The sequence below is a fragment of the Raphanus sativus genome, chromosome 4, assembly GCF_000801105.2.
Source record: "Raphanus sativus cultivar WK10039 chromosome 4, ASM80110v3, whole genome shotgun sequence".
Taxonomy (NCBI): domain Eukaryota; kingdom Viridiplantae; phylum Streptophyta; class Magnoliopsida; order Brassicales; family Brassicaceae; genus Raphanus; species Raphanus sativus.
In genome coordinates this window covers 47,207,409-47,219,652 of record NC_079514.1, presented here as the reverse complement: position 1 = coordinate 47,219,652, position 12,244 = coordinate 47,207,409, and the positions used below count along the sequence as shown (strand labels likewise).

Sequence of the window (12,244 nt, the reverse complement as noted above, 5' to 3'; positions counted from 1 at the left end):
CCAAGTCTGAGTAATATATATATGATAATATGATCATGTATTATCATTACTCAAATGGCTCATAGGGATAGAGTGGCTCTCCACACACGCCAGCGTCCGTCTGACTTGGGCTTGAGTTTGGGTCTTGGAGAAGGACCATATCCCAATAAAACTCTTTTGGAGCAAATTACTTTTGTTTTTTTGGCCTATTTCTGAACCAGATGTTTGTGGCAAAACACTGTGTAGTTGTTTAAACAACATGCATTTCATCTGTTTGTTCAAGATATTTATTTTAAACGAGAGATAGGATCTTGGGAAGGAAATTCTGTAACTCGCTTTCTTTGATCTCCGCGAGATTTTCGCACACATGCAGCAATTGTTGTGGGAAATATTTATCTTTTTTCTTTTTAAATAAATCGACTCTTTTCATTCGTTTACCACTTTATCATCGAAATCCAACAACAAAATTTTCTTAACGTAAGTTTATATATTCGTGGATTATACGATATTAGAATGGATATCTGAAATCTGGATGCCCAGAAAGCACATATCCGGATCCATATACTAATAACACAGATCCGATGGATCCAGATCCGGATCCGGATACCCTAAAATACCTCGTATATGCAATCCGTCCCAGCTTCAGCAGTTTTCCCATTACTTCCTCTGCCTATTTTGTCTTCTTGTTTAGGTGTTGACTGTTGCTGTGGATATGTTGCAGCAGGCTTTTTCTTTACTGATGGGCTTCAGCTTAGACTTGGGCCACAGTTTCGATTTTAACATTTCACCTATCTTTCTTATTTGGATTGGCCGTCTTTTGGAAACCACCTACCCAGGTATAGATCATCTTCTTGTCTAGCGAGCGATTCAGGCTTCAGCTTATGTGATTCGTTGCTCTGGGTTTTGAGAAATTTCGAGTATGCAATTTTAACGAAACTATTTGTTGTGCACTGTCAAAGAGAAATTAATTCTAAATTCAAAAGCTTTTCATTTGACTATATCTCCCTGTCAGTGGATGTTGCTTGAATTTATGAATAATGACGACTTTTGTTAAGTTTAATTTGTCTGCCTCATCAAGGAAAGGTATACAAATTGTAAGATCGGTCCTTTATACTATGGATACTCTTTATACATCAGACTTAAAAACTAATGCTTTGTGTAGAATCAGACTCTGATTGTGTGTAGGCTAGCGTTATCGTTTTTTATGTTCTAAGGAAAGTCTTTATCTTTTATGTTGAATGAGCTCTAAATTAACTGTTACATATTTTACCAAATAGGAAAGAGAAACCATAATGAACCGGAGAAAACACTGTAAGGTTGTTCCTGTTAGTGAAAAGGCGCAAATGAAGAGGAAGCCACATCCTGCAGGTGAATTTGAGCATTGTCTCTTGTGTGGGTGCTACGAGAACTATGAAAGTCTTTGGTTCCTTTCTCTTGGTACTTAAAAAACTTTTTTGTTTCTTCAATTCTCATACCTTTTTGTGCATGTCAGGGACGAATCTTTCTTTGTTCAAGAGAGATATCGATGAGCTCATAGACGAGTTTGTGGAGGTACATTTTATTTATTTTTTTCTCCATCTTATTTTTAGTTATTTCGAATTGTTTTCAGGCCTCTCAACTTGTTGAGTCTCTGGTTTTACTTTCCAGGGTAGTTCGACAACGTTTGCTGATATGAAGAGGGTGTGGCTATCAAGAAAGTTTTCTTATATATATGAAGCCTTTCCTAACACCAACTTAGCCTTTTTCATTCAGTCACTATATGCTCATACCATTGGTACGTTTATGTCTAACTCATGGACTACTTTTGGAACATCCACATTGTGATTGTTCTCTTTAGCTAAACTCACAAGCCAGCCTTATCTCTACAGGTCACATGGTTAGTATTGATTCTTTTTCACGGAGACTTGGAGGTCTTTACTGTCTTTATTGCCTTCATGAGATCCAGCCTTTTAAACCCAAGTTCCGGATCTATATCTCACTTCGTAAGTGTTTACCATTTGTTGAAATCCAACCTTCACCGTTATAATTCGTAATGAACTTGTTGTACGGCTTCTCATATTGCAGAGGAGCTTGAGAAACTTAGGGATCTTATAGTTGAGGCAAAGGACAGAGGTGTAGAGATGGCTAATGCTGTGGCGAAACAAATGCTTGACAGAAACATGTTTATATTTGGAGCTGTAGACTTTGATGAAGCGTCTACAACTGAGAAGCTTCACCAATCAACAGAGCTACAGAATGCACTTGTGCGGTGTGCTTATAGAAAGTACGTCACTTTGTCCCTTAATAAATCGTAGTTTGGTAAATGACCTTGTTAGTGATATTATTCTCATCTTGACTTGAACAGATTAGCGTCTGAAACCGAGATTGAGAAGTTTATTCATTTGGATATGGTGAGAGTACGAGATATCTAATCTTATTTTCAGATCTCTATTGCTCTTTCCTTGGGATTAGAGGACAAAAGAATATTTGATCCGTTGTTGCTGCTTTTGTGCTTATCAGGGTAATGAAGTTGATCTGAGTTCCCTGCGTAAAATGTCTATGGAATATGCAGAGGCCAAGAAGCGTACAGTGAAAAGTATGTTACTTCATATGAACTGTTTTATGCGAAATTTATGGTATCTCCTCATATCTCTTATTTTTTGGTAATTTTTAAGGTGCAGGAGAAATAGTGGAGATTGAGGGCATAAAGCACATAGCTGAAGAGAAAGAACTGATGTCAGAGAGAGTGGAGAAACTGAAAGAGGAATGGGATTCGCAAAAAGTTTCATTTTATGAGAAAACCAAGCTTGATGGTCTTCATACGACACAGAAACTTCTGAAAGATGTTGAAAACGGTGAAGATGATGGGTTTGATGAGCTTGATCGCCTACTTTGTGAGAGCTGACTTAGGGCATCTCTAACCCAACTCCATTTTTTACTCAAAAATAGAGTAAAAGTGAATATGGAGTAACATATGCTCCAATCCAACTTCATATCTCATTCTATTTTAAAGTTTACTCCATAAATGGAATAATCTATTTTTTGTTTGTTCATGATTCTATTATAGAGTGAAAAATGGAGTAGGGTTGGAGCAATTTTATTCCATATTCACTTTTACTCCATTTTAGAGAAAAAAATGGAGTTTTACATTGGAGATGCTCTTAGCCACTAGAACCACCTTTTATGGATGCCCGCTATTGAAAAGCTCTCTATAGACCTGGTATCTACAGGTGAGTTTGCTTGAACCAGACTTTGTATCAAGTGCTTATTGAAAAGCTCTCTATTGCCGCTTCTTATGGTCTCTTGTTTCTGGAGCTATTTCGTTTTGCCGCCAGTTTGTATATGGTATTGATATTTGACATATGATATTTGACATATGAATGAATTTCAATTTGAGAAGAAAAAATGCGCTTCAACTGAATTATATGAAACGTGCGGGACCCACTATCTCAATTTGTTATACGATGGGTCGATGGATTTTGATTCATGTGCGACACTCTGTCAATTTAATACCAGAGTATTATGTAATTAATACCAGAGTATTATAAGCAACACATAATGGGTTTATTGTACATTATACATTATCTAATCCAGTGAATTAATATCTGCCTAAATTATTTATTTCTCTGACTACTAATACCTCAAATCTAAATTTGTGTTTATATTTACTCAACCCATCATAGTTAAAAACATATCAAATAATTTTTGTAATTATTTTTTTTTTGTACTTTAAATTTTAAATATACATTATTAAAAGAAAATTATTTTTTTTAAAAAGTCTACTTATACAAGTTTGTTACACTATTTCATTAAACTACTAATACTTTAGTCTTACCTTAGATTAACAATATGTTGTCATATATTTCTTTAACAATAACTCACTCAATATCTATCATAAACTCTTTTTCAAAAAAAAATGTATCTTATTTAATAACCAAGTATTTCGGCTGATTTACCAAATAAGTGGATCTTGGTTTCTATACGGATTGGCGTAATTATGAATTGGGTACCTGTAGGATAATACTAAACATAAGCTCATCCACGGTTAACCGTTAACCAGTGTAAATGACATTATTACTAATTGATGCCCCAAGGGGGAATTATTAGGTACACATTTTATACAAAATAACTATATAATTAATATTTACTGATGTATGTACAATATTCCATATTTAAACCAATAAACGGTTTATATATCGAGGCATGTATGATACTCCATATTTTTCTAGGTTTTTACTGGGTCAACCGGTGTTGTTTCAAAGGTTAATGGCCAGTTTTTAGATTTTAGTAGATTTTGAATTAATAGGTTATCTCTAAATCTGAATTTTGTAGAAACGCATCATTTGGTAGAACCTCTGCTCGAATACTATATGGAAAACATAAATCAATCTTAATTATATATGGTCATTGGGTCTATCGCTACGACCGCAAGTCCGAATCGAATATAAAAATACTGTTTATATCTTAATTAATAATTAGTCTATAAACCACATATTTACCCACCAAAAGGAGTTAAATTAATAAGCAAAACTAGAATATTTTCTTTGTACCATTTAAATGTAAATGCACTATTAATCTTCAACATTCTATTTTGGTTTGAATATTTTGGTTTAAGAAATTTAAGAACTGTTCATGTATTTACAAAATTTAATTTAGTTTCAGTTGGGTTATTTTTTATTCGGTTTAGTTACAAAGTTGAGAATCAGCTAATTTTTTTTTAAAAAGACTTGGATCTAAGTCAACTATGGTCTGATTCTGATTTTGGGTAATTACGGATTAATAGATAAAAATATCAAATAATTTGGATTTTTAGTTTAAACATTGTGTAATTTTGGTTCGTCGGATAAAATATAGGATAATTCAGATATTTTGACATTTTAAATAAATTAAATTCAGGTAATTTGGTTTTTGAATGATTCGGTTTATAAATAGTATTTTTAAAATTTTATTATTTAGAAATTAAATGCAGTTAAAATAAATAAATATGATTAATATTTGTAGGTAGATAATTTGTATTTTAAAATTCAGATATCCATTTGGTTCTCAGTTTCAAATTTTTGGTTTCAATTATATATGATATGCTCGGTTGTTTATAAAACCTAGTTCAATTTTAGTTTCTTTTTTCAGCTTGGTATAATTCGGTTCGAGGTTCCAGATAAATGTATTAAAGGCTATACACTACAATTATATAAAAATTATTTAAAATCAATTTATTTAATTTTGAAAACAAACCCGCGCTGAAAAGCGCGGATCAAAATCTAGTAATACCATTACATATCACACCATGGATTAAGTAGATGCTGACACAAATATATTTTTACAAAAACAAGATTTGATAAACTCATAATACAATCGAGAACTGGTGATTTGTTTTAATATACTATGTGTTATGTTTATTTAAACACGTCATATATTTTGTCTGAGGCATGAATTTGTGGATGATAAAAAAAAGAGAGAGATGAGTTTATGTGGCTGATTTGGGCAACAAAGCGACTTTATGACTGTATATCTGAAATAAATGTAGGACCAAGGTGAAGGGGGTTGGTGAGACGAGTGGTGTTTGCTGGATCTTCGCCAATATGGTTGTTGCCTCGGTGGTCCTTTTACCGGGGCCCCCACACAAGGGATCACCTACCACTACATCTTCTACGTCAATGTTTACAAGTTTCGAGTTTGATTTGTCAACTCTGATGACTCCTATTTTGCCGCAGGGAACCGCGTTTTCAGTAGAATCCTGTTGCATTGTATTTATATTATCAACCATCAAGACTATATATTACTCCCTCTGTTTTTATAAGATCCATGTTTTAGATTTTTCACACTTATTAAGAAAAACATAAAATTTTAGTTACCAATGCATTGTTTTTATTAATTAACAATTCCCCAAAATTTTGAACCAATAAGATTTTAATAAATACAATTATATTTTTGGAAATATACAATTTTTCATTAATTAATGTCTTGAAAATGTAGAAAATGTATCTTTTTGAAACAAATTTTTTTTCTAAAACATGAATCTTTTAAAAACAGAGGGAGTATTTCGGAAGACGCTATAAATAATGGTAAATAGGTCATCTTTGTTAAGAAACTTAAAATTGTGTGATAAGTATATGGATTTCCAGTTCAAAGCCAATTAACGATATATTAATTGACTCAGATCTATATTATATCCGAAAGTTTCCAAATATTTTCGTGTAAATTACTATTGTATTGATCAATGACAAAAACCCATTATTGAAAAATGGCTTTTCTAAGTTACAAAAAAAAATGGCTTTTCTCGGATAAAATGAAAGTGTTGGTGTTTTTAACTTCCGACGTGAGCACAATAGAAATCAACAATTTGTCAGTTTGTGCTTGTACGTCTCTATATTTGTATTTACAGTTGATAATTAATACTATCTTAGCTAGAATTCGTTTATTATATAAAACAATAACAAAACATTTAGTTAAAAAAAAATATAACAAAACATTTCATGTAAGAAAATAGGTATCTTTTCAAAAAAAAAAAGGTCCCGTCCAGTCAAATATATATATTTAAAATATAAAATCATCATAACCTATGATTGTATTCGTTGAATTCATATCGGAGTCATCGCCTACTGCAGTAGCGGGAAAGTGCGTGTACACACATGCAAGTGTTTGAATGAACCCATCTTACCAAGTACCAACCCACTACTTCTTTGAGCCATAGTAGCTTAATTTGAAGACCTTTTAAATTAATTTCCGTGTTCAATAGGTTTACATTAGCTATATTTATTTGTGTATATAGAGCTATATCTTCAGAAAATGTTAAATTTTGGCTTTCGGCAACCTATTAGCTGCAATTAACCTAAATAGTAGCTAGATATCACCATCGTTCATATTTATAACAAAAAGAACAATACTAAAAAAAATTGATCAATGGATTTGTTCTACGACGATTGTATGATAAGACTTCGGTTTCAAGCAAGAAAGACAAAATGGCAAATTATATGGTCTCTCTTAACCTTAATATTGTTCTATAAATCATAAATTAAAGATTAGGTGATAATTTGTGCCATACGAGATATTTTATATAATATTTGTTAAATAATTTATTTTTTTAGAAAAATGTTTTTTTTTCAATAATAACAAAAAAATGTGAAAAATATTTGAATGATTTTATTAAATTAAAATAGTAAAAATACTTAAATTTTATCAATTCAAATATGATATATGTTTCTAAAATTTTGAAATTAAAATATTTATATATTTTTATATGGTGTATAGTTTAATTTTGAACAATATTAAGTATATATATATATATATTATGTATATATTAATGAAAATTTATACTCATATGGTTTTATCATAATTTTCATCTTGTAATAAAAAAGTTTTTAAACCATTGATCACAAAATGTTAAATGTGATATTTTTAACAATTTTAATAATTTATAGTCATTTTAAAATATAAAATATACAAGAAAATCTAAGTCTTTATCATATGGTTAATATGGTTGTTTGATTTATTTTAGTAATATAAAATTAAAGAACAATGATAGAGAATACACAAATTATTATCAAAATTTTATTATTCAAAATTTTTAATTATTCTTATATATTTTAATCACTTTAGATAATTTCGTAATTTTTATTTAAGAAAATGAGACAGAATATTTTGTGTTGATTACAATTAATTTTATGACTATTTAATGAGAAGCATATTATATGTTTAGATATATCAACAAATTTCTAAGATTTCTAAAAGTTATTTCAATAATAACACATGTCATAAATTGTAATGTTTATCAAATAATATATAAAAGATATTTTACTGTTTAGTAGTTTTTTTATTTGAAAAATAAACAAAAAATTAGAATGTAAATGCATTAATTGTCAAATTATTGTAAGGTAGAAATGTCAGCATACTGGTTTGGTGGTCAAGGTTTAAAAGCTTCTACACCCAAATCTGGTGTTCGAATCCCAGGCGATACAATTTCTACACCAGGAGGTCTGGGTTTCAATTCTCGGAGAAGGCGAATTATGCAGAATATTGGAGACAAGTCTTATAAGGGATCTTCAGCATGGCGCAAGGAATACCGTTAGGAATGGATCTCATAGGGCAGCTCAGGATGATGCAGTCAGACATGAATTCTTATAAGGTAGGTAGAATGGTCAGCTGTAATATCGTCTATGTAATGTTTCTCATTGTTTCTAATAGCATAATAAACCCGACAAAAAAAATGTCAGCATACTCAAATCGAAATCGACGTGAAACTGTCACGTGTCTAATATAGTATAAAAGTATTAAATGACAATATTTTTTTAATATATAGGGGATTTTTCATCAAGAGTTTATTTGAATCATACAAGGGTACACATAAAGTGGATAAGAGTAGCCATGTATTAATAGTCTACATATCAATTTTCTATTTTTGGCGATACCGAAATATCTCATTAATTTTCAGTAGTTAGGATTTGAATTCTAGTGGCTTTACCGTATTAGGTTTTGTCCTCAAGTTAATCACCCATGTCAAAATCTTTTTTTTTTCTTGGGTAGTTACTGAGATGGCTATAAAGTTAGTAAAACGGAGCAACAAACGTTTTAGGTGATGGCTTTTAAATAGTTTTTTTTTTTGCTAAACGTAATTTATGAATTTTTTTATATTCTGAACTTTTTATTAAATCAACAGAATTCATATATATATAGTTTTATGGCTTTTAAATAGCTATGCATATTAACTTATATATCTTTGATATATTCACGTGTATTAAGTTATATATCTATGATATATTCACGTTTGCATGTTATTTCTATAGAGATAAAACATTTATACTCTCAGAGATATAAAGTTCTACATAAATAGAAATGAAATTTCACAATGAGAATACAATATGTTGTATTCTCCTTCAAGGAAGATGACATGGTAGCTATATATGTACAATACTCTGAAGAGTTTTACTCTCTCTCTCTCTCTCTCTTTTTTGATGGAGCAATGTTTTCCTTTTGCAGACATGTTAGAACCTCTTTAAAAGATACTATATAATTTCAAATATGAAATTTTTTGCTCTTTAAGAAAGAATTTCAAAACTTCAAATTTGAAGTCTTGAATAATAGAACTTCAATATAGAATTTCATATTTTCAATGCATTTTGGTCCTTACGTTACATATTATATTTAAATATTTTATCCTTTAATCTTTTTTAATCTTTCAAAATTTATAACTGATAAATATTTCAAATTTGTTTTCATAATTTTAATTTTTACAAATAAAACTAAACAAAAAATTTCGAATATTTTTTTTCAAAACTAGATTTAGATAACAATACTATTAGAAAAGAAACTTAACAAATGCACTAATTGATCATATATGAAAGTATTACGAAAATAAATTTAGAGAACAATGTAGTATATTACTTGTAATTTGATATTTAGTTATGTATTTTTATGTAAAATTATATTTATTGTATCATTTTGTTAACTAATATTTATATAAAATTTTAAATATGTATTATTTATTTATAAAGTTTTATAAATTTAAATTAGGTATCATAAATATAAGGACCATAATATAAAATATAATTTTTTTTGAAGTTAAGTTTGAAGTTTTGTTTTTGGAGAAAATTAGTTTAAAAACTTTAAATATGAAGTTTTGGAAACTTCAAAAAAAAATCTTTTTAGAGATGCTATTATTGAAACGTTTTCGAGTTTATATATTAAGATATAATATTTGTTTTTTTTTGTAAATTGGCATTCATAAGATATAATATTTGTCAGATTAGTCATAGAAAATTTGGGAAATCGTTTAACAAATAAGTCATCACCTACAACTAAACCATCATGATTCAAACCGTCTTATTTTACATATTCAAACGGACGGCAACATAAACGAAGGAAACCAGGGCAATACACAACTTCGTAATCTATTCTATTAATTTTGCAGTGTGACCATTTGATAAAAGTTGTGTCCAATCATTTATTTTTTTATTTAATTAATCACTTATTGTATCTTTATATAATTGTATCTGATTTATTAAAAAAACAACCACGTTCTATTTTTTAAACACTGTCACGTTCTATTTTCATCCTCTGTTCAAAAAACTACCAGAAAGCGTTGTTCGGAAGCGTATACGATTTGATTGGTGGTTTTCTAGGTCAACAGATTTTTTCCTCTAAAACTGTTATTTAGAAACAAATCTCCTGAGTAACTGAGTTAGAAAGTCACCTAATTTGGTAAAAGTTGGGATATCCATTGTTAAAGTTTCTGAAAAGATGATAGATTTACAATTTTTTACAATTAAAAATCTATATACTGTATTTGAGAAGTTTCATAATGTAAAAAAAACAGAACGGCAACTGTAACAAATACAAGACAAAATTAGGTTTAACATAAAGAAGAAGATGTCACGTGGTCTCTCTCACGTGTCTTTACAATAATAAAATGAGAATGAGCCCATTAAGGAGTGCATGATCCATTAGCGCACAAGTTTTTTTTTCTTTTCTTTTTTTGCTAAAAAGCACACAAGATTTTTCATAATAAAATTTAAAAATTTTAAATATCAGAATATATTTTGTTATAATTGTTTATCTCTCGACTAAAAAGGTATCGATATTAATTGATAAGATATTGCACCCACAACATATTCCAAATTTAAAGATATAATACTACTGAAATCAATAAATATATTTGGCTCCAATTCTCAAAACAAACTCTAACCCTATATATTCATATAAATATAGTTAATAAATAAAATTTTAATGTAGAAAATAAAAATTTATAAAATAAAATAAAAACTTTTAAAAACAATATATAATAGAAAATAATTCATGCTGGCTTGGTTCGATTTTGACTATTTAGTGGGGTGTAATAATATTTGTTTGAGAAATATTTTAAGTCGCGTTGATTTCGATTTGGTTCTTTTAAGTCATCATCAAATGCAAAGATGTATTTGACGTTTAGAAAAATGGTTATCTAATGGACAGTATTGTAATATGATTATGATTTTTTGACTATGTATATAATTTCTTACTAGACCATGACCGGGCGGGTGTTTATTTTATTTTTTAATTTTTGATTTACACTAAATGATGTATTTGTTAATAGTTACTTGTGATAGTTTTTGAGTTTTTAGAAAACAATCAAATGTGTGAAAAATATTTTCAAATGTGTGAAAAATATTTTTTATTATATAAAGAAAGCTTAAAATGAAACAATGATAGATTATATATGAAATATATAAATCAATTTAGTTAATTTAAAATACGTTGAAATAAATGACTTCGAGTCATATATAAATCAATTTAGTCGGCTCATTGTTATTACATTTTTTGTTAGGGCCATAGTGTTTTAGATTAAATTAAGTTGGTCTAGTGGCTCATGACCCCTCTCTTATTCTAACCGATAATTTTGTTTTGTAACCGTTCGGTGTTTAGAAAAAAATTGTGAAGAATGAAAAAAAAGAAATATCTCGACTTCGGTGTTTTCCCATGGCGATGATGATTTCAAAACTCATTAATCGAAGGTCTAATGTTTTATCTTTGTGAATCTGATGTTTTTTCTTTATGAATCAAGGTATGGAGTAATTAAATCTCTTTTGAAATAATTGGTTTATTTTTCATTCTGTTTCAAAGTTGTATATTGTTTGCATGTCTAGTTACACCTAGTTAATTAATAAATGTTCATAACATTTATAAAGCAAATCAATTGTTTCCTAAAAATAATGTAGTTAGCAAAAATATAAGCAATTGCCTCATTCTTAACCATTTACTTAATCTTATATTTAATATTTAGTATTCTGCAAGTTCAGTTAACAGATTTTACTGGGAAAAACATATATAATTTATTATTTATTAGCTAAATATAGATAGTTAGCGAAAATCATGTCACTATATTGAAGTTAATTAATATTTGATATTGATTGTAGATTTGATAGAGTAATAAAGATATTTTGTTTGTGTTCTAAAATGATTGATTTGGTTTGTTGTGAAAGCATAAGAAAAATCGATTTGATTTGTTTTTTTTTTTTTTGAGAAAGGTTAACAACAGTCGATTTGTGTAGTTGGTTGGAAGCGTAAACATAGATAAATATATATATAGATCGGTAATATTTTACATAGATTAATGATTTACACTGATTTTTATACAGGTACATCTTAATGTTATATATGAGAAAAAGTTGAAACTATACATATAACATTAAGGTAGAAAATTTATTCATACGATAATTTTTAGACTTATTGAGACCTAGCTCTATATGAGGTGAATAAACATTGGTTTAGATGAAAAGAAAAATTCAATTTTATCTTGAAATTATTTTAATAGAGA

General features: G+C 28.9%; 1 protein-coding gene across 7 annotated transcripts; it reads left to right on the top strand.

Moving 5' to 3' along the window:
• Positions 1-687: 687 nt before the first annotated feature.
• On the top strand, positions 688-3,250 carry LOC108851983 (uncharacterized). Of its 7 annotated transcripts, XM_057009969.1 has the most exons (10): positions 825-896; positions 992-1,062; positions 1,257-1,371; positions 1,472-1,530; positions 1,627-1,753; positions 1,848-1,961; positions 2,044-2,242; positions 2,324-2,369; positions 2,479-2,554; positions 2,634-3,250. In XM_057009969.1, exons 3-10 carry the CDS (start codon positions 1,272-1,274, stop codon positions 2,861-2,863), a joined length of 951 nt encoding a protein of 316 aa, XP_056865949.1. In that variant the 5' UTR covers positions 825-896; positions 992-1,062; positions 1,257-1,271; the 3' UTR covers positions 2,864-3,250. The 7 variants fall into 7 exon arrangements, with proteins under 7 accessions (XP_056865951.1, XP_018480968.1, XP_018480966.1 ...); XM_057009971.1 differs by lacking the exons at positions 825-896; positions 992-1,062 and adding an exon at positions 688-815; XM_018625466.2 differs by lacking the exons at positions 825-896; positions 992-1,062 and adding an exon at positions 692-815 and having other exon boundaries at positions 1,257-1,347.
• Positions 3,251-12,244: the final 8,994 nt, after the last annotated feature.